The sequence below is a fragment of the Cyanistes caeruleus genome, chromosome 5 (genome assembly GCF_971803275.1).
Source record: "Cyanistes caeruleus chromosome 5, bCyaCae1.hap1.1, whole genome shotgun sequence".
In the NCBI taxonomy this organism is placed as follows: Eukaryota; Metazoa; Chordata; class Aves; order Passeriformes; family Paridae; genus Cyanistes; species Cyanistes caeruleus.
In genome coordinates, this window is record NC_141705.1 from 43,116,785 (window position 1) to 43,143,353 (window position 26,569).

The 26,569-nt window shown below is 42.2% G+C and overlaps 1 protein-coding gene across 2 annotated transcripts; it reads left to right on the forward strand.

Moving 5' to 3' along the window:
* The first annotated feature begins 4,960 nt into the window (after positions 1-4,960).
* On the forward strand, positions 4,961-25,981 carry TMEM154 (transmembrane protein 154). Of its 2 annotated transcripts, none has more exons than XM_086891454.1 (6): positions 4,961-8,850; positions 12,880-13,185; positions 14,890-14,917; positions 16,079-16,164; positions 17,499-17,559; positions 21,544-25,981. In XM_086891454.1, the coding sequence occupies exons 1-6, from the start codon at positions 8,646-8,648 to the stop codon at positions 21,557-21,559; spliced, it is 702 nt and encodes a 233-aa protein (XP_086747580.1). In that variant the 5' UTR covers positions 4,961-8,645; the 3' UTR covers positions 21,560-25,981. The 2 variants fall into 2 exon arrangements, with proteins under 2 accessions (XP_086747580.1, XP_086747582.1); XM_086891456.1 differs by having other exon boundaries at positions 4,966-5,121.
* The last annotated feature ends 588 nt before the right edge of the window (positions 25,982-26,569 follow it).

A 26,569-nucleotide genomic window follows, 5' to 3' on the forward strand; every position in this document is an offset into this window, starting at 1 on the left:
CGTGGCTTCATCTCTCATGAGGGTGCTCTGCACTGTCTTGAAAATAAGTGGGGCACAGCATCCTGACCCAAGCCCCTGGATTTTCCATGTTAAAACAGACAGTTTTGGGGGCAGAAAAGGGTACAACCACTGGTGGAGCCCAGGAGCACTCTGAAGTTGCAAAGTTAGGATGAAGCACTAATTTAGTTACCAAAAGGAATGTGCAGCTGATAGCATTGAGGTAAAGTGCAGGCTTTAAAAAAAACCAAAAAAAACTAAAATTGTACTTGGGGTGTTCACCCCTTTATCCAGCCTGCATTGAGACAAACATTGGGACCTTATGGAGTCCCACCTATATTCTAAGGATAGGAGTCTAGGAAGGTTGTTGTGTGAAGGATTTTATGGGTGAATCCCCACTAGGCTGGAGGAAAGCTCTGCTGCGGACTAAATACATAAGCTAGTAATTGTGTCTCTCTTGAGGTCAAATAACAAGATGACTTTGCTGACCAGACATTGTCCTTTTGGAAGTGCAGCTTCAGCTGTGGATTTTGCCTGAGGGAAAGCTGAGCTTCCAGGAGGACACATCTTTCAAAACACAGTCAGTACTACAATGGAATGGAGGCATCATCTATTGTAGGAATTGACACAAGTCACAGATAACTTAGGAATCTTTTGGCATGTGCAAAATGTATAATCCGTGTACTGCTTCCCCACAAATGAGTAGAAATGAAATGTCCAGCTACCCTTCAATCTAAATCTGCCAGTGCTCTCGGTGCACCCTGAGGCCTCTTCCATTTCAGAGATTTTTTGATCTTAGAAATCTCTATTTGGACACATTTTTCATTTTGTTAAAGGAAACTTAGGTGCAAACATATGAATATTTTCAAGTTTAGTTTTGCATTTTATTTCTGGTCCTATTGAAGCATATAAAATATTGTCATCATGAAACAGCTTGTGTTATGCATGTGGAACGAAAAAAAAAGGAAAAGACAATAAAAGACAATTACAAGTCCAGTTAAGCAAAGAGATTCTTAAAACTGACAGATACTTGTTTTTATGCTTTTATTGTCATTCTCATTTTAGCTATATTACATTGTCCCACTTAGGGATAATATGTCATTGTTCTAATTTTTGTTCTAATTTATACAGGTGGCATTGGTTTCAGAAAGATCTAAAACTTTTCCTGAAGCACCTTTCTGGCTGAAATAAAATGTAGCTTGTCTTTTCATATAATCTAGATTTGAATTTGTTGGAAAGAGAGCTTTGTCATCTGCAGCTCAGTCAGGCATTGCTGTGCAGCTGTGGATGAGGTTCCAGATCCCCATGAGATTTCTGCACAAGGACGGATTTTAGCCTTGATTCTGCAAATCTTACTTAGCTCAGCAGCCCGCAGAAGTGCCATTGCTGCTGACACTCTGGCTGACTCAAGAAGATCCCTGTGGGCTTTGCGCAAACTCTTTTGCTTTGATGTTTTTGGCTTTTTTAAAATGCTGCAGTGAATTGCAGTACACTGCTATTTTCTGCTATTTTTTCCCAACTTGTGGGAAAAATTTATCCGTCCTTTCTCAACATATGTCAGAGACAGAAACAAGTCATTAAGGGGCAGACAAAACTTGGCTGGCTCTAGCCCCTGCCTGCACTTCAGAGCAGGTGGATTAGGTGCTGAAGACTGCAGCAGACAAGCTGCACTGGCAGGTTTGTAATAAAAGCCCTGTAACTAACCATCAGCTTGCCACATCACTTGAAAAAGTTTAGCTGTTGTTGTTCTCACAGGAAAAAGAAACAAGAAGAGCATCAGCCAAGCGGCTGCAGCATTGCAATGCATTTCTGTTTTTCTAAAAATGTCGCTCTGATGACATCCTGTAATCTCTGTGATGCAAATCCTTCTCTATTAGGGAACAACATTAGCAAACAGCCTAGCTTTGTGGTCAGAAATGCCCTTTATACTCTAAAAAACAATGAAATAGTAACATTGAACATGCACAAATGTTTCCAGATGGGTAACATACATGGTAAGCACCCCAAAAATTTCGTGGTTTTACCTGTAAAAAGACACTTATTTTTGCTAAGGTGCATTGTGGATCCTAGTAAACGCACTAGGGCCTATGAAATTATCAGATACCCTCTACCCCTCTTATAAAATCATCCATGACTGAAACTACATGGGTTTCCAAATGCACAAGTTTGTTTAGCAGTGAAGTTGTCACTACAGCTTTTGGTTTCTGTATTTCAGCTATGAAGAGAGACACATGAGGGAGAAGACAACAACCAACAAAGGTACCAACCTTGCTTCCCAGGCAGGCTAAAGGAAGCCTGCTGGGAGTGCTTCAGGGAAGCACGATCCCAGTGCTGCTTGGGATAACTTGGGATAACCAAGATAACTGCCCTTGCTTGAAAGTTGGATTTGTCAGCATCCAAAAAATACCTCATTCCTCCTTCTCTACAATTTAAAAAAAATATTAGAATAGTCAAATGTGTGCCAAACTGCCATCGTATTCCACTGAAATCTTAATTAAAAGGTACTGTGGCCAAAAGTCACATTTCCTGTACTTTTATTTGCCTTAGAAATCATACTTGTGTACACAGCAGTAGATGGCTATCTTGCTTCCAAGGGGCAGTGATGAGTTGTCAGCCAAACATTTGTCAATAATAGTTGATGGGAACTTGAGGGAAATGCTACAACTTATGTAGAAACACTGAAAGGGAAAAGAAAACGTATATAGTTCTTTACATTCAAAATATGGTGTAAAAATGCAGTGAAAATACAAAACATACATGAATTTTTTCCTGTTTTCCCTTCCAGTTTCTCTGTCTAGGTTTATGTTTTTGTAATGGATGAGTGAGCTGGGCTGGGTATCCGGAATGGGGCAAGACTGGAAATATGCAGGGCAGCATAAATCAGAAGAACCTGTTTGCAGCCCATGTGTTAAACAGTAAGACTTTGCCTACTGTTGACTAAAGTTCAAGGAAAGCTGAGGATGGACAATAGTGACAGCCTTGAGATCTGAGACTCTGCTCCTGAAAACACAGACAGGCTTTGCCTGTGCTGGCCACCAGCCCATTATTAGTTTTCCTATTGCCAGACTAGAGAAAATCACCTTTGAGCACAGATGGGTAGCCTCAGCTTCTGGACTTCCATCATTCAAAAAGTCTGTGTCAATTAGACACTATTACTAATCCTTGGAGTTTCTGTCATTTTTTAATAGAAAAATCTTAAAAGTATTGGCAAATCTCACCTCTGACATTTCTGTCTGATAAGTGTTATTGTGTATAAATATGACATCATATTAAAGAATATCTCCTAGAAATATTTGATTAGTTGGTCAGCGTACTGCTTCCAAAACTCAGAGCTCCTCTTTAGCTACTTGTAGGTGCAAGTGTTGCAACTTTGCTTTTTCTCCCCACTATTTTATGAAGTTCATAAACATACATTGCCAATACTAAGAAACCAGTTCAGATTTTTAGTTAATTATATCATTCAAGTGGCTTAAATCTATCAACAAGCTAGTCATTAATGAATCACTGACCTATTTCTCAGCTACTCAAGCTAAATAACCTATAACTGATGACCTATAAAAGCAACAGTGTGTTAACAAAAATTATTAGCTGGAGAAGCAATTGATCACTTCCCACCAGTCTGAACAGAAAGATTCACCAGCTTTGACAAATTCCAGAACTCAACACATTCTGAGCAGAAATCAGATTTTGACAGACTGATGTCTAGGGGAAGTACTATAAAGCTCCTACACAGTCACCAGTCAACCCTCCTTCCTTAGATTACTACTGGAAAATTTTATACAAGTATTTAAAATGGCTCTAACCTGGGATGCTACAGAGTAAAATCTGGAGTGCAGATGCTCCTCAACTCAGAGAGATTAATTTTAGACCTAGCACTTATTTCTACAGTAGAACAACCCAAGTATACGGTCCAACCACTCTCCCAGCTTGGGTACATACATGGTTTAGATCCAGATCCAAATCCTGGGCCCTGGATAGGTCCATCCTATACAGCAAGAAGATTGAAAATGTGATTGAAAATGTTTGGTTTAATTTTTAAGTTCTCCATTGCTTTTACCCAAAAGGAAATCCGTGGAAGCCCCTGGCCAGCTCTTATATGTTTCTGAGTGAAACAGTGATGGAGTGCTGGGAACAGAGGACAGGGCAGCATTTGAGGTGGGGAGCAAGAGCCAAGGTCTGTATACCCAGACAAAGGCTGCCAAGGGGGAGCAAAAATAAAAGAGTCAGGGAGGGAGGTAGGATTACCTTCCCCTTGCCACCTCAATCAGCTGTGGCACTGTGGGCCCCCATGCCAGGCCCTGCATCCTGGTGGGGATTGAAACCTTCTGTTCCCTGTCATCTGCAGCCATCATCAAACTGGTGTCCCAGCACTTTCTTGCTAAGCCACCTGCTCAAAACTAAAAAGGATGTGTTTTTCTGCTTTTTCCTCTTCCTCTGCATGAACCAGCCCAGAATACTCAGTTATAGGCTCCTAAGAGAGCCAGCCATTCAACCCATTTGCAGAAGACAGCCCTCTTAGGGGGTGCCTTTTGGGACTGTGCATGCGGTCTCCCACTCCGATTACAGCTTTTTTTCACACCCCAATTACAGCTTTAAAACCAAGGCAGGAGGGGAGGCACTATTGAAATTTTCTTGCTTAACCACCCTGAAAAGTGGCATAAAACCTTCCTGCTAACATACATATATGACGTTTTGTGGCTGAATTGTGTTTGTGCGATCTGTGATTTGTGTGATTTGTGTGTGGATGAAGATAGGAGGTAGTAAAGTCAGGACTGAAAGGAGAGGAAGAGACACCTACAGCATAAGGGTGCTTCAGCCAAGTGTGTGCCTGAGGAGCAACTTCTGCTTTTTTTTCCCTTCTTCTTTCTTTTGCAATCATTGCTCGCTTGACAGGCCCAGACGGAATTACATCACTTCCTAAAAACCCATCAAAGAGAGTCCATCTCCTGCAGAAATGCAGCTCAGATGCTCGCCGGCAGGAAGCAGGAAATGTAGATGTCGGGGTGCAGCGGGGAGGCTGCGGGAGCGCCCCGGGCTGGCAGCGCAGGCGGGGCAGCATGCGGAGCGCCGGGCTGACGGCGCTGCTCTCCGGGCTGGCGCTGGCCGCAGCATCTGCCGGCAGCGGTGAGTAAGGGAGCGCCTCTGGCTGCCCGGCTGGGACCGCGGGTCTCGCCCGCAGCAATGGGACCGAATTTGGAGGGCAACACCCTCCAAACTGAGCGCTGGGAGGAGATCTGTGGGGACTTGCTCTCTGCTGCTTTTTGCTGCGTTTACCCTCTCTGTTTTCAGACGACTCTTTTTTTCAAAGCTTTGACTTTTTTTCCCCTTAGACCTATCCCCGAACAGCGGCAAACAAATCCTACGATTCCTACATTTCCTAAATTGCAGGTGTGTAGGGAACCGGAGCTTCCACGTTGACCCATCAGGCATTTTGCTTCTAATTTTAGTTGCTTTCTGAACCTTTTGAAACCCCGCACCACAAAGTTATTTAACTTTGTTTAATAACAAAGTTAAAGGCAAAGCACTGCTTCCATTCAAAAGGTGACTGGCGATTTCCGCAGTCCCGGTGCACTGAAACTGGTTTAACAAAGGAACAGCCGGTTCCGGAGACAAAATGTTTTGAACTCTCAGCTGCAGAACAAAGTGGCTGGCACCGTGGACTGAGGTTCTGACCCTTGGAAGAGAAGACCCATGAGCGGAAAAGCAGCTTGTGGCAAAATGCTGGGGCGGTGGGGTGTCATTGCAGAGACTCGCCTGTTGGCAGGGGTCATTGGTTCCACTGGCATTTTGGCAGCCAGCGATTGAGCATGACAGGCAGCTCTCGTAGTGAGCTGCATTTCTTCAGGAATGCACCTACCAGCTGCCGAGGCAGCGCTTGTGAGCCTTTCGGTGTCAAACAAGTCCCTGCCGAAGTGCCCTGGTAGGACTAGAAGTGTTTGCTGCCTCTGTGCTGCTGCAGCGAGCGGGAGCTCTGCAGAAGGCAGGGAGAGAGGATGGTCACTCTCAGACATCACTGGACTTCTCTTCATGTCCTAAAATGCACTGCTGGAACCGGGGGTTTGCTGTGAGTGCTTTTTCCCTGAAGAACAGTACTATAAGCAGGGTGTAGAGCTGGGCTGCAGGCTCCTGGCGTGCTGCTGCTGAGCCGCTTGCACTGAACTTGCTTAACTGTACGAGCGAGCTAAGTGAGGTATAAAATGTTTTGGGTTTGGCTGTGTTACTACAGCCCTGCTGCACTGCAGCCACGTCAGGAAAATATGCTGCAAGCATTGAGTGTAGCTCAGAATCCAAGTGGTCAGAGGAACAAAAGTCCTGCCATGGGCAGAGCAAAACAGAGATCCCAGGGAAATGGAGGAGTACAGTGAAGGCAATGAGGGCAATGCAGAGTGATCAGGCTCCTGCTTCTCTAGCTCTTGTGCAGGGTACTGAGAACTATTATTTCATCACCACCTCTCCATGGGGAGGGGCTGCCTTAGCCCGGGGCTCCTCAGCTCATGACTGGGTGCCCCCCTTCCCTTCTCTGCAATGGGCACTGGGGGCTGCAGAAGCGCCAGGCAGATGTCACACACCAGGTGTGCCGCACTCCCCACGCTCCCCACTTCCTACCACTAGGTCCACCTTTAAATTCTGGTTTGGAATGGTTCCTCTTTGAGAGTGAGTCAGTCCTGCCGGAGCCCTCCCCAAGCCCTGTGAGCTCTGACTCTATGGAGCCAATCCACAGGGGAAGGGGAGGAGAGCACCCACCTTTGCTACCCACACAAAGGCGATTTTTGCCTGTGGAACCAGCCCCAAAATGCACCTGGGGACTAACTCTGACTGCAAGGGTTGGATGGGGAAGTTGTGAACTTGAGCCTTGGGGGGGAAATTAAACTGGTGGGGGGAAAGTTTATGTAGGGCTCACGTTCCCCACAGGCACTGGTGGGTCAGGAACCCCTCCACTGAGAGCAGCCTCCCAGGGAGATTCTTTGCTCTCACCCTTCCTTGCTCACAGATCAACAGGGCAGGAACTTTAAGGGATATTTTTTTACCTTTTGCCAGACAGAGCCTTCACCTTTTAAGTTGTCTGCTGTCTAGAGAACATTTACAAAATAGGCAAACAGAGTATGATTAAATCTTATAGCACAGACAGATTGAAGTCTTTATAAGTCCTGTTCCCATACCATGCCAGAGCCTCGTAAAAGCCTAGCCTTGCCATTTGGATTATGATTTATGGATGTTTTTCTCCCTGTGATGCTACAATTACTCTAATCCAGTAGCTCTGAGAGCATTCCTGAAGTCTCAGCTCTGAGTGCTGGCCTTCTCCCAGCTACACACTGAGGGGCTGTTTGGATTTGCAGCAGTTCCCTTCCACTTTAATGCAGTCAGGAAGCCCTACAGGTAATAGTGTAGGGCATCATCTCTGCTGCAGGGGATGGTACTCACTGCTCAGCCTTGCAGCAGCCCTGGAGACCTACCTAGGTGTGTGTGCTGACCCTAGTAACAAGCATTAAGACCCTTACTACTCTGACCCTTGAGTCATTTCCCAGGCTAGCCCATCTCCCACTGCGTTCGGTGAAACGCGTTGGAAATTGCAGCATAAATGGTCTGACATGGGGAGCAAGAAAATGTATGAGGGAGAGGAACATTGAAACATGTAAGATGACCAAGTGGAAGAGCTGAAGTGGTTGCAGGTAGTGCTTTATTTTGTCTGTGTCTTTGTGCTATTGTTTTGAATTGTCATTCAAAGAAGCACTGTTATCAAGGATCCAGATGTTCAGCAGCTTGTACCACGAGCACAGGTAGTGGCTCTCTCCTTGGCAGACAAGTGTCTTTTAGGTTGTCTTCCCTGCAAAGCCGAGGTCTCTAAGACAGCAATAGTTTTGACCTGTTCCTCCCCACAGTAATGAACTGAGAATGGGTTTGAACCTATAACAATCACCTCTTAAAATCATCTAGCAAAGTAGCAGCGTAAGAAATGAGGATTTGCTACATTTTCCCTTTCCAAAGTGCAGCACCCTAACATGTAGATCCTTTCTACTGAACATATCAACTTCTCCTCCCTATTTACTACCATTCCTCCATTCTAGCCACACACACAAACATTCACTGTTTTATTCAGGTGCTTCAGGGACACTTCAGAAAAACTCTCATTTACATCAGCAAGACTGTATACTAATTTTCAGTCACTGACACCAGTCTCTTTTCCCTCCAGAGATTTTATGATAGCTTGAAAGCCTCCAGAGCTTTTGAATCTTTAATTTCAGAGTCCTCCTGAGGGCAAGGAGCAGAGATTTGCATCACAGGGAGGTCGCACTGGTATCACAGATGCAGAGCTAGAAGGCCGCCCGATTAAGTAGAAGCAACTAAATCCATAAATTGGTCTGGAAAGCCTTTAGTACTGGGGGTGAGCAATGAGACTACAGGTTTATTCTACAGTTTCATTCTAAGATGTGTGACTGAATTTGCAACACCACCTGTTAATGCAGTACTTCAGCTGGATAGAAATAAAGTGAGGAAAAGCAGTTTCCATCTTGTATAAATGAGCTTAAACAGTTGTTTCCTCTTTCAGGTTATACCTAGATAACGCTTTCTAAGCACCTCCTTTTAATAGGATCTTGTCTACAGATTAGCCACCCTGAAATGCTTGTGCTCCCTCATCAGAAGAGTGTATGCTCCCAACAGCTAGCCTGCAGGCTTTTAAGGATTCTTCTTCCAGCCAGACTGACAGGCAAGGCCTGCCACAACAGGCAGCCGGGCAAGCCCTGGCCACGGCAAGGAGCAGCCCTTCTTACAGCAACCTGAAATGTGGAGAGAGGAGCAGTGCAGGGATGAGCCAAGCAATGCACGAGAGGATCATACAGACCCTGTGGAGTGGTATGACTACACCCTGTGTGTATTGATTCCAGCTTTATAGCCTTTTCTTGTTCTGTCACTTTCTTGTAAGCCGTCCTTTCACTGCATTTTTATAGCTTATGAGAAAGTTTGGAGAAATAGAAATTTTCTTTTCAAACTAGCAAGCCTGGCTATCCCACTGACATAGCTCTTGCTTTTTTTCTTTCTCATTGCTTTTTCTTCTGTCAGTAGACACTATAGTGTAGTTGGATTTTTGTTTATTAATAATGGGATGGGGATGTAGGTAGGTACTTTTGGAGCTTTTTATTCACTATTGGTTTTATTGGCTACATGAGACATGAAAGATGTTGAAAGCTTCTCTTATTACAACAATAGTTAAATTGAATTAGAACTTCCTGACTTCCAGCTTCTTAGCTTCCAGTTCCAGCTATGCCCACCTTCCCATCAGGGTGGGATGCAGCTGCATGTCAGCCCCTCTCCCTTCTTCTCTTGAAAGCATGGAAAGTGGCAATACGGGCTGGGCTGAAGCTGTGGTGTGGCGTGTTCCCATCCACTTCCCTTAACACAGGAGGAAATCACCAGCATTCATGTTCCAGGTGGTCCAGGCAAAGGTGAAGCCCATGTGGTTGTTGAATGAGCATTTGCTCCTTGGACAAGAGGTGCAGAGGGATGAGTATGGATGTTGGAATGTAGCCAACAGCATGAGGCTGAGCTCAACAAGAGAAAGGTCTGCAAAGTCAAGGAGATAGCTATATGGTCACGTGTGACTTGCTCTTTGTTATACTCCACTGACCTTGCTTTTCCATCCTGAATGTCATGCTGCATTGCTGTATGATTCCCATTTGCAGGGAGCTAGTAGATGTCTGCAAGATGAAACCCCAGCACAGTGACAAGACAGTTCATGGTACGAATTATCACTGCATATCTGACTTAGAGAAATATTTGACCAGTATTTCACAAAATCTCCAACTTTCAGATGTTATTCTGCCCTGCTCCAAACCTTGTAAAGCCCAGCTTTCATTCACCCCACCAAACAGCCATCAGGGCCAGCTGCAACACAGCCCACTTCCTATTTTGAGCACTTTAATTGAAACACTATGAAAAATAGCATCTATCTTGAGGTCAGCCATGTATGTCTCATGTGGCATGGGTGGGCGGCTGCGGCAGGCGCTGCAGCTGCACCCGGAGGCCTGAGCCCAACTCTCCCTGTCGGACTGGAGGCACAAATCCTTCCCTGACGTGAGCCACTGGGCCAGCCCAGGTGCAGGTTGTGCTTTCCTACTGTGTAAAAAGGGTGATGTGTGGGTGGCCTGAGAGTGAGAGCAACTGCTGGGTGACATGTGAGGCATCCCTTGAGGCTGAGCTCTGTTCCTCGGAGGTGACAGGGGAGCGGGATGTGTAGAGGCAGCAAGTAAAATGCAGGAAATAAGAGCAATATCCTTGCAAGAACATTGTGCAATTGGCTGCCCTTCTGCTGAAAGATGTATTTAATTCACTCAGAGAAAAGATCTCTGTAAGAGGAAATGGTGTTCCCAGAGAGATGCTGTTTTGTCCCTGGAATTATGCAAAGTGAAAAAAATCCGTGGCAGCAAGGTCACTCCGTGTGATTTGCCATTTTCTTTGCCTAGAGACTAGAAAAGGTAATTCTGTTTCACAGAGACAAATGGTTTGAAGTCTGCTTCATTGTTCAAAACCAGGCAAAGTGGCAGAGATACTGGAAAAATCTCTCTCGGAAATCAAGCACAGCATACTCTGCAGCTGAAAGTTTATCACTGCAGTTAATGAGGTGTGACTGTTTGCTTTGCTTTAAAGCCACACCATGCCTTAGACATTTGAAAAATCTATTTTAGCTCTATGAATAAATGAAAAGTAAGGTATTTTCTCCACACCCTTTTCCTATTTTAAGCAACAGGCTTGTCCCTCTCAATATATCAAATGTGGCAGGCAATGGGTTTCAAGGGCAATGGCTAGAGGAGGAATATGAAGCAAGGTCACCAAAGAGGTTCAGGGAGGCTGCAGTGGGCCATCAGCTCTGCCTGTGGCACAGTCCATCATGCCACAGTCTGCAGCACAGACATCTCTCGTGCTGCCTCGCCGCTCTGCACAACAGCAATTGAAATGGAGTGGCTGCAGGCACTGGGAGCTAAAAACTACCTTGGAAAAGAAAAGTCAAATGGCCAAACTAATAACGGAGAGGAGCTCTCCCTCCTGTCCTCTGCAGTAAGAGTAAGGGCAGCCAGCAGATCGAGGGAAGGGGTGGAGCAGCACACACCTAAAGGGGTCGTTACCTGCAAGGGAGGCAGAGGTTGTGTTTTGCTTTTGACTGAAATACTAAATACAGAAGAGACAGACTGTTGATACAAAGTGATTTGCCACAGAAGAGGTAGCATCTTCATTGCCCTGTTGTGGTGCAGGAGTCTGGTGACCTTCACAGTATTACATTAAGTATTCAAATTCTTTCCTAGCTTTTAGGAAAGGATGAAACAATCAGATGCCTGTGTGATATATGCAGCATAAAAATCTAGATAAAACACTGCTGTCACACTCAAGTAATTTTATTCATCTGAAATTGGGTTTCCTTGAACAAAGTCTCATGAAATACTCATCTCCTCTTTGAGACAAATCTGGTGGGAGAGGAGATGCTGCAGAGTGGATTAAGCATGAGATAGCGCTCTAATCTCAGTTTTTCTCTCTCACTTGGCATCCCTGGGAAGGACAGCATCCCTGTCCTTCTGATTTCGCATTTATAAAATGGAGATGATAACTGCTCATCTCTCAGGGCCATTATGAAGATTAATGTGTTTACGAAAGCATTTAAAATGCTAAGTACTTTTGGTTCCAGTCCTGTGAGATTGGAAATGCCAGCACTAAGGTGCTGAAAACCTTAAGCTCTTGCTAACTCTAGTGGAAACTCTGGCTGCCCAGCACTTTACAAGAACAAGGAGAAACATGTAATTGCAAAAGTCGAGAAATCCCATCCTGCTTTATTGCATGAAATGAGATGTGCACCATTCCAGCATTGTATCTGAAAGGGCAGATAACACAAAAAAAAAGCCCATCATTTAATTTCATGTTGTAATTTATCTAAAGACTGATTCTTGCTCCTCTGGCTACAATAGGATTTTTGGCATCAGTATAGAATACAGTATCAGCCCAGAATTTGCTGTACTTCTTTAAAGCTTTTAAACTCTGTGACAGTCAATAGACTCTAACCTAAACGCACAAAAAGCACCTGTTTCACTATTACTGACACAGCCAATTTTAGCCACTTCTCTTGCACAATGCATGATAAATGAAACCAGAACTGAGATCAAAGTTCAAAACCCCCAGTCTTAGCACTTATGGGGAATGTCCAGCACTGATGCTTTGCTATACACTCCTTCAGCCAGCCTGAAGAATCAGTCAGAAGAACAATTAATTGTATGCAGCATGCTCCCCGTGTCACTACCACCTCTTCTAGTCCATGCAGAAGTGAAAGTCAGCAGCTTTTGCATCCTTCAGACTTTTTTTAACCAATTCTGTTTTTCACAGTGAGATAAATTTGACAAATTTGTGAAAGGCACAGAAACAGGGAGATGAGTGAGCCAAAGGAACTGGTGAACCAGGGATAATGGTCTACCTGAAGGCAGTACCTAACTCCTTGGGTAGGGGGGGTGGTGGGGGGAACATATGGGCCAAGACTGAAAAGCAAAACAGGCTGGTGTGGTTTGCTGAGAAGCAGAATAATTTTGCATGTGAGCAAGACCGGATGCCAACCTGCAGGAAAAGAAGTCTGTTTGTGCAAGGCAGCTGTGTGCAGACAGATGACACATGCTGACATGTCCCAGTAAATGTCAGCTGAAGAACATGGTCATGACTGGTAACATTATGTGACAAAGTTGAGATCTACTTTTACATCCAAAGCCCATGACTTCCAATCTCTGTGTGTATGGGGCATCTGCTGTTGTTTTTTTTAGACATCAAATGGGAAGTAAATACTACAGCTGTACACTTTGACTCACTGATAATGCTAATGAAACCCTTAAAATGTTGTCTTCATATATTTGACAGACCCTGGATTTGATGGATCAGGAGATGGATCGGTGATATTACCCGCTTTTACAGCAACACATCTTCCTGCTACGGGTCCTTCGACTGTGGATGAGCCAGTACTTGTAACTGAAAGCACCACTGAAAGCAGCTTTGAAACACAGAGTTCTCCAAGTACTGAACTGAATGCTGTGAATGATGAGGACAGCCTAGATGCAGCAGAACAGTCTATATTGATATATGTTGTCCCTGTGGCGCTGCTGGTCCTGATGATTCTGTTGATCACATTTTTTATAATGCATCATAAAAGGAAAAAGTCCAAGCAAGGTAAATTTGTCTTCTTGTGAATCAAAAGGCTGTTTCTAGGATGTGTTCAGCATTAACAGAACATTATTTTGAGGCATGGGATGCCACACTTAGGATGCCCTTCTCTGCTTGTAGTTGCATGTTTGACAAGTAAGAGAGGGATCCTCCCCAGCCAGCAGTACCTGGTCACACACCTCTCCTTGGGCAGGAGCTACTTCTGCCCCTTGGCACATCCTGCTCATGCTGCCACACCCATGGAAGCCCTGGCACCAATCTCTGGCTCCTGGAAATGCTGAGAATGCTCAGGGATGCAGCCGTGGCTGCAAATGCATGTTCTGTCTTTATGCTCAACAACTTTAGGCAAGGTGAAGTTAATGCTTCTACTGCCCAGAGTGCCCACAAGGTAAAGCTTGGAGCTTCACTGAAATAAGCACAAGAAAAATAATTTTAAGGAACAGTTTTAAGGAATCCAGATTCCATAGGGTGGAGGCTGTTATGAAGACATCACAGCAAATGAGCTAGGTCAGACTGCCTGGGTACTGCAGTAGGGTGAGCAATGCTTCAGGAAGGTGCTGTGATCTGTTAACAAAGGAATTGGTAACTTGGAGTGTCAAGCCACAGGAGAGCAAACTGAGGTGTCATATTAAAACCACATAGTTGGTAAGTGAAATTCTGAGATGGTCGTGCCAGAGTCTTTACATGGTCAGAGTGCAGCTGTCAGCTCATCAGCCTGCAGACAGTGCAACACATTCAACAGATTTTAAACCAAGTTTTCAGGGCACTTTTAGGTTGCATTTGCCTGATCACTGGGTTTCCCTCTAACAAACTATGAATTTGCAACCAGGCACCCAGTTGCCTGCCTGTTTCTGGATGATTGAAATGCAGGTATACTCTTCAGAGGGTTAGAAAATTTGGTGCCTTTTAGAACACAATCCTAGGACCTCATTCCCTGTGCCAGCCTGGGATTTTGAGCATCTTCAAGGCTGGGGCAGATGGCTCTGTGGTTCTGGGGTGGCTCTGCAGTCTGGGAGTGTGCTGGAACAACCGGGACGTATCACCCACTGCCAACAATGAATTGAAAATTAGGTGATTTAAGACAGGTTTTTCAGTCACTTGATTCCTGGAGGTGAAGATATTTACCAGGATTATGTCTGTGACACCATTCCCCCCCCGCATTTTTACTTTGTCTTGGTAGATTGGATCCCTTTTGACATCTGGCTAGTTCAGCTTCATTTGCCTGAGTGAGATCTAATCTGCAATGCAGTCCAACTGCCCCCCGTCCTTCTCCCCATGAGTGGCTCCCAGAGTCTCCAGACAGAGCTGAATTACCCGAGTGTAATCTGTAGCAAAATGTCCCAGTGCTTCCAGTAAACAATTTTTATGCATAAGTGGCTCCTTTTCAGGATACCATTTCCCTCAGCACATCTGTTTAGCTGAAGGAAGTGTGCATCTGCCCTGTCCTGCCCACTGCAACACCAACACTGGGCTTCCTCCCAGCATGGCTGAGCTAATAATGAGATGCTTTTTGGTTTGAAGTAATGGGTTCCTCTGAAAATTGCAAACAGGAGAAAATGTTTTGTCTTTCATCTGTAATTTAGTTTTTATGCCTTTTGAAAATGCAATCTGTTTTACTTGGCCTTATTCAAGGCTTGCATGCTGTCTGGACCCTGTGAATAAAATGGGTAAATATGCAGAAATATGAACACCAACTTTCTTCTTTTTCAGATGAGCTGGGAAGCGAAAATGTAAAAAGGTAAACTTTATGAATATCATTCTTTTAAAAAAAGGGTTTTTTACTCTAACCTTTGTCTCCTTTGTTGCCTCTTTTAATTCAGCTGTACACTAAACACCATTGCTTTCTGCCATCAATTGAACCAGCAATCTGAACGTGTGGATAAAGTGTGTCTTCAGGTTGTGGCTGAAGTGTAAGACTAGAGCAGGAGAACAAGAGTTAGTGGTGACTGAGGCAAGGGCTGCCCCACAGACACCCACAGCCCTTGCTGAGCCTGCTCTTAGGCACCTCCTGCTGTACAAGAGGTACAAGGTGCCCCATGAGCAAAGGGGATCAGTTCCCAGGCTCATCACAGGCTTTTGCTATTCAGAATAAGCTCTGTGTCTTGCTCCCCTGTTTTTCAAGTTTATCTTCTTACTCAGAGGAGAGGCACAAAGGCTTGCCTGGCTGCCACAGAACAATGCCTTAGATGCTTGCAAAACAAGACAGAAGCTGTGTGGCTCTTATCAGAGTCATAATTTTTATTATTTTATTTTACCTCCATCTTGCTAATCAATGCTGAAAGTTCATGAATTGGCTCTACAAGTAAAAAAAAACAATTTTTTTTTGCTAAAAATAGACTTTCTACCATATGACTGCAGGAATGATAAGCAAAAGGAAGCTAAGCAAAGGCATTTAAATAAATGCAGCTCTCATGACCTTTCCTTTTGAAGTCACTGCAAATGTCAGTCACAGCTACGATGAAACTTTAGGCCTTCACCTTTTAACACTGGAACAGTGGTACTTCTGTCACAGGTTCCAGGAGGGCAGAGACAAACTATCCTATTTATTTTTTTAGTTTTCTATTTACAACAGGGAGAGTTGTCAAGAATCTGCAGTGATCCTATGCCCTGGCATGTCTCTGGCTGCACAGTCTGAGTCCCTCTGCGTGTTATGTCTCAGCTGGCCCTACCTCTGCCCGGGACTGGCATCTCGGTGCCACTCCCTTGTTTCTGTTTGTGGCCCCTTGGTTCACACCCATTGGGCTGATCTCTCTTCAGATTACTGGGCTAGGATGGCTTTCCAGAGTTAATACATGTGTCTGGATTTATAGCAGAGTCATACAAAATCACTACATTGTAAGTTGTTTGAATAAAGCATTTTGTGTAATGCTTTTTTTTTCCCCCCCTCTCTTCTCTCAAGTCCTATTTTTGAAGAAGACACACCTTCTGTTATGGAGATAGAAATGGAGGAGCTTGATAAATGGATGAACAGCATGAACAAAAATGGTACACGGTAACCCCTCTGGTCCATCCTCCTTCTCTTGCCTGCTGACGTAGATCCCATGCATAGGAAGGTGTTTTGTATGTGTATCACTGCTTTTCCTACAACATTTTTAGTTGTGCTCTTGACTCCTTCCTACTAAAATAACTGAACAAATGTCAGAGGTAGATTTTTTTCAGAGGAGTATTTTAGTTTGTGTGGGAGTTTATTTTTAATATGTGATAGAATCTCATAAATGTTTTCAGTTTCCAGTAGACATTTCTATTAAACACACTTATAGCTGTGAATGCTATTTATATTTTTAAATACACATTTTAATGCTATTTACTAGCTTCTCTGAAGCATCTAGTCCTTTCAGTCTCCAGAATTTCTACACTTTTGAGCTCTACATTGAGGTATTGTAGAAGAAACAGCCATTTGCTCATAGTTGAGACCACCATTTATTTAAAATTGCCACCAGGAACCTATGAATACACCCTTCCCCTCCCTTGTATAGCTATCAGCTCATGGAGCAATTAGAACATGCAGTAACTACCAGCAGCAGCATCTTCAGCTGCTTTCTCAGTTACTTATAAGTACCTTGCATTTTTCCCTCCATTTTTCTCCCAGGTGAATTCCCAGTCAAATCCCTCTTGGGGGTCTGCATTGTCCTTCCAGGGTGTCCTCAAAAAATGCAGGTCTTTGGTAAGCCATGAGTTAACCAAGGCCTAATTTTGAACCATGAGCAACTTTCCACTGGCTAGGAAATGCTGAAACACTGATTTTTTTTTTCTCATTCCTGGTCCCTTGCCTTCTATCCAAAAGGCTCATTTGCCTGACCTACTGGGCATGCTTTATTTTTCAGGACATAAAGCTCTTTGGAGCATTTCTTTGCTTTAGCACAGTGCTCCACATGATGGGGTTTTGACCTTCTCGGTCTGTAAGCTCTTGTAGAAAACATGTGCTAAGTGGCAGTAGTGAAAGAGAGGAACTAAGTGTACTACGTGGGAAAAAAAGTGGTGTAAAATATATTTTTAAAATTTTGTGGAGAGAAGGGAGCAAATATTTTACACACTTTCTTTTGTGTGTGTGTGTGTGGAGACAGTCCTCAAAAGCAGCTCATCTGTATAGCTGTACATAAAGAACTGACATATATATAATAAATAAATGGTGGCAACACCTATCAAAGGGAAAGATGTGTAAGATTTATGCTATGGGGACCATGCAGATAAAAGGGTGCAGAAATTCACCTGCAGATCTGTATTCTAGAGTGATTGCTTGATAAAAGTTGATGTGCTTTTGAAATAAATGTAGAACAACTGCCAAGAGTAACTGAAGTCTTGTTTCTTACCTTTTCCAGGTGACTGTGAATGTTTGCCTACTGTAAGAGAAGAAGAAAAAGAATCAATTGCCAACCCAAGGTACTTTAATTCATTATATCATTTGAAGAAATACAGTCAATATATTTCTTCAAATAATACAAAATATTAAATATATAATACTATATAATATACTATATAATATATATAGCAACATATGTAATACATACTAAATATATAATACTATAAAATACTATATAATACTAAATCTGGATTTTTTTATGTAATTATAGAATTATTCTTTGGTCCATTTAAGTTTTAAAATTTTTACATATAGAAACTTTGACTTCAACTTAAAGGCTTGACACCCTTATTTCTGAAAAGGTCTCTTCCTGTAAACTGCACTGCTAAATAATCTTACAGTTGTAAAATGGTGCAAGACAGACAACCAGATGGCACAGATGGAGTTTCACTCACTGATCAGACTTTAATCACAGTTTCCCAAGGTGTTAATACAAGCATTCAGTATAGCTTCCCTGGCACTCTTCACCAAAGGCACCCAGCTCCCCTCTGCCACCTGGTGCCTATAGGTTCCTGGGGAACACTGCCAGAGGTTTTGGCTGGAGCTGTGACCTGACAGACAGGGACTGGTCTGACTCCAAGAAAAAAATGAGAATGAGAGGCACGAAGGATCTTCCCGGTGCCCCCTTGCAGCACTCCCCCAGAGCTGGCACTAGTTGATAGTCCAAGCGGAGATCCCAGTGGGATGCAAAACCGCAATCCTGACAGCTTGTAAGCTTAAAATCTTTCTGCTTGGTTTCCTCAGGATTTTGGCCAGAACTCCTAAACCCCTCGCAATTTTCCCTAATTAAAAATTCTGGTTCTTGTTTCCAGCTGGAAACAAGAGGCTGCACATTGCCCTTGCCTGCACCCTTGTGTTGCAGCTGCATTTTGAGGAGTGGGCAAAGCAGCTTCTCTGTGCCAGGTTATGATAAACAAGACGTCCTGTGTGCCAAGAAATCCCTGGTGCAGTGGAAGCAGTGATGCAGTCAGGCAAGGCCAGGAGCAGGGAGAGGACCTAGGTCCTCTGCTTCCCATGGCATTGGATAATTCCACTGAACATGCCTCTCTGGCAGAATTGTACCTCTATTGTAGACTGTCATAATATTCCAATCCTCTTTTCTGAATTTCCTTGCTTAGGAGTGAAATAGGGATGTTAAATCACCACTGCTGCAGAGGTTTCAGCTCAGTTGCTCCAAAGCTGCAGTTTCAGAGGAACCTTTGGACGAGGCTTGTCCACTACAGCCACTCGTACATAAAAGGTTTCTTTTTACACCTCTTGCAAGTGAAATCATTGTTGTTGTTTTTGTTCAGTTTTGTTTTAAAAAAAAAGGCTTAGATGCTATGTTCCAGATGCAAGCAAGCACATTAATTTTACCCTTAGCAACTGGAAAAGATCCTGGATTTGTTAGCCATCTGTGTCTTCCCTTCCTGCTGCTAAATGATAACTCAGAGGGGGGAAAATTGTTAAGGAGAGGCAGCTGCACAGCAGTACTCTCAAAGCAGATTTGCTGAGCATACCACTCCCTATACCAGGGAGTATAGGACAAAGGATGCTTCAGCCATAAGTTAACAACAGCAGAAGTTATACTGTAAAAGGCTTTTTAAGCACAACACCACCCTCAGCATCAAGTTTACTTTCCAAATCTTTAACAATTCATCTTAAGGAAAAAAAAAAAAATCATCATGGCCTACCAGCTTGAGCTGTCGTTTTACCATCCTTGCTAAAGGAATGTTTTTGTACTGGATTTGCATTAACCTCATCAGAAGAAGGAGGTTTTGCTCCTCGCTATCAAAAGGCATCTTTGGGCTACACCCTACCTCAAGCTCCCCATCTGTAAAACAGAACTGTTTCATAGCACTAAAGTGAGGCTTAAGCCTTACAAAAAAAACCCCTCTTCCAATAAGTACACTTCAGTCAGAGCAAAGGCATGCACATTATTTAAGCAGATTTTCTTGTAAATGGTATCTTAGAATCAGACTAGATTAGAAAAAGTTATGCCCCTAAATTGTAGAAAGGCAAACAAATGCAAGTAAAAATAGGAGATTTATCTCTAAAACATTCAGAGTTGCTTAGACAAGGGATATTAGTTGAACACAAAGTGCAGGAATATTAGATTCAATTTAAGATTCTGAAAGACTGCTTTGTTTGGACAAAATTCTTCTAAAATTAGGGCAATTTATTTTTTAGATTTTATCAGTATTTTAGTATGGAAACATCTCGAGGCCACACTGAACAGAGGTGGTGCTTTCTTGCTTCACAAAGATGCTGAGGGAGACTTCATCATGACAAAAAAGTTTTGAACTATGAATGATTCTGATATAATTTTGAAAACATACAAGACAAAACATTTCAATAAAGACACTTTGAAATTTTCAGAATGAAGGTTGTCCCAAAACTACTCTTTGGAGTAAGTGAATTTTTAATATAAATTTTTTTGAAAGTTTGAAGAACAGAACTATGTGGCAGTAAAATATTTCTGTGTTGAATGTTTTCCTTACCCCAAGGCTACTTCCTCAAATTTAATTTCACACGAAATTTTGAAATATGCTTCATTTCAATGTGGAAAAATATTTGAAGTGGTGGAATTTCTGAGTAATCAGACAAAAAATTGCTTCCTGTTTATTTGCAATTGAACCTTATCAGTCCAAGATCTGCTTTTCCCAACCAAATTCTTAGACAAATAAATAATGTCAGAAAGAGACCTATGTACACATAAATAGATGTGTTCAGCAGCTCTTTCGAGCAGGGAAAGTGAAAGACTAAAATAAAAAAACAAAGCCATTATTATGGCAAAATTTGTACTCATGGGCATCAAGGCTGCACATTTATGCACAGGAGGCAAGATATGGCAACCTGGGATCCCTGATAGGTGGAGGTCACCCACCCTGGCCTTGTAGGCTGTTACAAACCTATAGGTTATAGTATATATTATATTATGCTATTATATTACAGTATGCTATTATTATATACTTATGATATATAGTATAAGTTACAAACCTGTGTGTATACACATTTTTAACATTTATGTTAAATTTTCAAAATTTGTGTATTTGAATTAAAACCTCCTGCCTTAACCTCTTGCCTTTGAAACCTACTGCTGGAATCCTGGTTGTGCCTGAGCACAAAATTGAAAAACCCCCTCAGCTGCCCTGGGCCAGGGCTCCCATCCTGTGCATGCAGGAAGGAGCAGGCAGTGTGTGCAGGGCCAGCAGGCAAGGGCTGATGATCTGTGGAGCACAAGGGGGTAGAGACCAATCTCTGCTCCAAGGACCTTTACTGACCCAGAAAAATAAGTGCAGCCTGTCCCCTTCACAGCATGGGCCATTGTAGGGGGTGGAGTACAAGCAATCCCCCTATGCTTTATCACCTGGGAGGTTTGGTTTGTCTTGGGTGCAGCTGGGCACCCTCCTAGTCCTTCTGTCTGAAAAAGGATGACTCCTTCTTATGGAGAAGTGTTTTGGGTGGATGGTAAGTCAGTGGATGGTAAGAAGTACTGCATTCCCAAAACGGGTCTCAATTTGGCAAGAGACTTAAGAAAACCTGTAAAATATTAAGGTTATGAATGGCTCTTTAAGATTCAGAGGTGATTTAAAACCCTGCTGTTATCCCTGCTGACTGAATTCAAATCAGCTGATAGAAGATGTCACATTTTTTAACATTGGCATGAGCCAAACATTATTAAGACAGTGCTAGGGAGCGAGCCACTTGGGCAGAAACCAGTGGGACAAAGAGAAAATGCACCTGTTATGAGGTCAGACATAAACCAAAAATTCCAAAGTTATCCTCAGCTGCGGAGAGAGAGCCAGGAGCAGGAGAAAGGCTGTGCTGGGCAGACATGAACCATCAGGAATCAGAGCAGCCCTCACTGCCAGTGTCAGTTCATCCATTGCACGGGTGACAGATTTATTTTCTGGTAACCCATTCTCATGAACTCTACAGATACTCTTGCATGTTATTTCCTGCTGAGACAACTAACCCAACAGTGTGACACTGGTGTTTTTTTCTTTTCCATCTCTACACAGTGATGGTGAATCATGAAGTCCTCAGGACAACAAAGAACTGACTAAAGGGATGCAGCACACAAGCTCATCATCCCCCAGATACTGGAAGAACTGGATTTAAATATAATTCATCTCAAAAGGCCAGAGAAGCAAATGCATTTCTTGTGTCCTGCTTTATATGGTCTTCAGAAAGGAAACATCACCAAAGGAAAAGAAGAAAAGAAAAAGGAGAAAAAAAAAAAGACAAAAAGCAAAGTACTGCAGCAAGATTAAGGACTGATTAAAATTATTTTTGCAATGAGTTTCACCACAAATCAAGACAAACCTCTTTTTCACCCCTGCTAAAAGTTCTCAAAGTAGTCCATGTTTCTGTTCTAATTCTGCAGTTGTGTATTGTGCTGCACTTAAAACAAATTCTGTTCTGGGTTTGGTGGGTTTCTTTGTTTTGGTTTGGTTTGGTGGGTATTTGTTTCAGTGTCCATAATTCTGGACCACCCTGGTTTGATGGAGATGAAGCTCGTGCCTATGCAAAATTTGTTTCTCAATTTGCTTTTTTCTCAACAGTGCACTGATTTGCACAGGCCTGCTGTTGGGGAGTACCAGGCTAGGACTGACAGACCAGCTCTGAGGACAGACAGCAGCTGAAAAGCCTCTCAAAGGAATAGCCAGAAGTGACTGCAGCCCAGCGAGGGCACAGACTCTGCACAGTGCTTTTGGTTTTCAGATTAAAGGCACTGTAGTAGTGAAAAGTATTATTTTGAGAATGCCTTTCAGTTCCCCAGATGAGCACCCTGGGCTAGCTCTCCCCATGTTACTCTTCTCCCTGCCCAGGGCTGCTCTCCAACCTCCTACTTCAGGAATATTCAACTTAAAAACATTGCTTTTTTAAAAAAATGAGTGAGGTTGAAAAATTAAGCAATTCAGTACTCACATTAAATGCAGATTTAGATAAGTATGTGTTATGCATAACTACTTGGTCAAGGTTTTCAATTATAGGAGGTTTTCTGCTGCTTCTGTTTTTAAATACTGAGCCTGCAATATCTAAAGGATATGGACTTCTGAGTGTGCCTGGTCACCTTTAGTTGAAAAAAAATCAGACTCCTGGGATACCTCAGGGTGGAAATATGAATGTTTTGACTGTGTCCACTGATTTTAGATACCATGTCTCCTAGGGATTAGTACCTTAAATATGTAACACACATAAAAGTGGATCCTTTTCTGGGCAAAGCTTCTTGTACCTTATTTAAAATAGCAGATTCCTATCCTACCGTATCTTATATCCTACCTATCCTCATATTCTATTTAAATAGAATATGTAATGCCTTCCCACTCAGTACATGTTTAATATGATCAGTTTTGCTTTGCCTGCAAATAATTCACTAATAAGTTACCATGCATAGCTTGATTAAAAAGAGAAAGCAAATGCCCCAAGCCTCTGTGATGGCATCTAAGTATCGCTGACAGAGGATGGTTCAGCTTTGTGAATAATTCAAGACATGTCAAAATACAGAAGGAAAAAAATGTTTAGAGCTAACCATATTAATTCATTACTGAATTTGACTTGATTTGTGATTTCCTCAAAGAATAAAAGATTTCTTCACTGTTCCAAAACAATTTATTGCAAATATCGGATTTAGTAAGTGAGTGATGGTAAATAAATTTTCCCTGTTTGGATGATTTTTAACTTTGAAAGAAGTGTTTTGAGTTCATCTTTCACAACTTCTTTTTTAAACATTTCCACTATTTCCTAACAGTAAAGCCATCATGTAGAATATTGGTTTAAAAGAATGCAGTCGCAAGGGGAAGAAAAAGTGGAAGACTGAAATTTAGAAAATTTTGAAATATTGGAGTAGGTATTTTCCAGTAGCAGTTTTGCTAGCTACTTCTTTCTAACAGACAAAGATGTTTTGCTCAGGTTTCCTACAATTTGTAAAGCAGTAACCTGAAGATGCCCAAAACAGAGATACTGAGGTTTTTTTTTTCTAATGGTACAATATAAAAAGCTGTATTTTAAGACCATTACCAGCTGTGTGGTTGGAGTGCAGTCAGTGGGACCCAGCAGTTCAGGGCACCAGTGTCCAGCAGTGACTCTCACCACATCATGCTCCAGTCCACACAGCTCCCTGTCCAACAGCTGCTGCCTTCTCCTTGGAGAGAGTTGAAGCACAGCTGGACATGGAGGCCTTGCCTTTCATATTTCATTTTCTTTTGCTTTTGAAAATTAACCAGCTCCCGAGGGTGACATTGTATGGCTTAACTCAGTTCTGGCACACTGATGATCCATCACCCTGTCTGAGCCACACATTGATAATAGTGCAATGCACTAACTCAGTTTGCTGTGGCATTTGAAAAGAGCCTGTGTTGTGCATGCTGATGGTTTGGGGTTAATGTTAATTCAGGAAGGTACTTCTGCCAGATAAAAGGCTGCACGGTTCCAAATAAGTTTCTCAGAGATTAGGTTTAATCTATATATTTTGTCAAGTTTACCTTGAGAGAATGTATTTTCTATAAACTTATGTCATTAAGCATTAATTCTTATTCCAGTGTTCATGATTGATCAATCTCTATATAAAGCTTTAAAATCCATTTTTTCCAGAACTAATGCCTAGGTTAGAGGTTTATAATTATTCATGTCACTTACCCTCTCTAAATTCTGGCATGCTAGAAAATTTCTTTGCCTCTTCAGGAAGTTTTCTCAGAACTTCTCTCTCAGGAATTTTTTTTTTATTTTGTATTTAAAAATACAAAACAATGCTTTGGGCACATCCTTGGCCAATTCTGACAGAAATTTTCTCTATCTACTGATTTTTAAAAGTGCAAACTTAATATATGTTGCGTTACTACTGAAAAAATGTACCATTCCATCTAATCTCACCAAATATCATCAGGTCCTGTCCTCCTTGTGTGAAACAGACCAAGGGTCAAGTAATTTGCATTTCAGTATAGTTATGGATATTTCTAAAAGATTCCCTCCCTCCCTACTAGACAAATACAATTTTTATTATTCCTCTTTTCCCTGAACATATATACATTATTGTTATTCTTCCCCTAGCCCTAAACTATGGAGGGGTTCGCTCATTTATCTGATTCCTCAGCCCAGCTCTGCACTGCTCCGTTTCAGCCCGCTGGTCTCTCTCTTTGATCATAACTTTCACACTGAGGGCTGCATTGGCCATGGCCACTGCCCAGAGCCTCACTCACAGCCAAGCCTTTTTGTGCACACCGAGTTCAGGGATGCAGCTTCACCACCACAGGCACTGCTTTGGCCCCTCTCCTCCCTCACCCCATTTGGTATTTCCCTCTTCTGCTTGTCCGCATGGCCCTTGCTCTCCTGTTTTACACTTTTCATCAGTTCCTGGTCATTTCCTTTCTCAGAGTTTTGCCTCAGTATTTTAATTTTGTGGGTGGATTGAATTACAGGGGATTTAGACCATTTTATGCCTGCATTACTACAGCCAAAACATGATAATATTTCAGTTCATGAGTATTAACTGTACACCTTCTGTTGGTGCACCTTCATTTTCCCTAAATCATTCACACAGTCAGGTCCTCTAACCCACAAAATAAAAAGGAGAACAACCAGATAAGCAGATAAGATAGCAGCAAACTCTAAAAAATATTTTATCACTATGCCCTACAGAGTATTTAAGCCTCTGTGGTAATATCCTCATCGTTAGCCTGATCTAAGCAAACCCACTCCACCATCACCTTGCAACATCTACGAGTACTTACTCATAGATGTTATCAGTTATCAGTTGATAACTCAAGTTATCATCCCTCAGTAGAAAATGAAAAAAAGCATGGCAACGGGAAGTGTCTCCCACTGCATATTGTTCTAAAATGTTTCACAAACCTGATGATCCCTAAGGAACTGCTACCTCTTCTTCCGTTTTCTTCAATAATTTCAGTAGTTATCCAGCACTTCAAGACAACTTGACATCTAATTTACAGCATGAGGCCTTCTTGTCCTGCAGAAAAGCTACAGATCCAAAGGATGATTTATTAGAGAAATACATAGGTAATAAGAAGGGTATTTAAGAACCAACACCTCTTCTAGATATGCTAAAGATCAGTATCTTAACAAAATAGAAATAACTCCTCCATAAAGCTACAAACATAAGGTTGCTTATGCACTTGTAAAGCGCATAACCCTAACATTAACCTCAGCAAAAAGGAAGATTCTTTTAGTTTCTAGATAACATAAGTTATAGGTTCATAGATAACTCTTGCTCTGAGATTAAAAAATAACTTTTTTGTAATGCTAAACTCATTGGGGGACCCTAAATTGAGCTTTTGTTACCTTTCTGATGTGAGACTGCTGTATATTCAACTGTTTTATCAAATAGCTGTTCCAAATTATTTTGTAATGTAAATATTTGAAAGACACAATATTACTTAGTTGTATATAGGAGTTTGAAATTTTAAACAACTTGTTCTAATAAAGTTTTTAGTGTCTACAGGTTCTGTTTTTTCCATAGTCCTGCTAATCCACTCAAGTCTATGGATGCTAATTGTTGTGAACTGATGTCACGATTACTCAGGCCTGAGAAGGTGTGCACAGTTGTGTATGGTACATAGATATCTTACTCTCATCAGCTCTCTAAAATTCAGGCAAAGCAAAAAAAAAAAAAAAAAAAAAAGAGCTGCTGCTTTATATTTCATTATATTTTTGTTGGGATATTTCAGATTGTTTATATCAATAGATCAATTCTGGCTCCAGGGAAAGTAGTGAATTTCTTTCATGATTTTTTCCTTGGGTGACTGTTGTCATATTTCTTTAATGATCAATCATTTCTCAGGTTATTTCAGTTAAAACACTAAAATGGGAGTCTCCAAGTTGATAGACCTGATAAAGTAATTTTCAGTAGATTTAAGAGAAAAGAAAGGAAAAAAAAAAAAGATGAAAAAGAGAGATGTATTTCCAACTAGAACTTTAGAAAAGATTCATAAAGTAAAGCATTACTTTCATCTGGTTTTGCAACAGACAATTCAATTAGAGAGGCGTAAAATGGCCTGGGAGTATCCAGAAAGCTTGAGACAGTGTGTA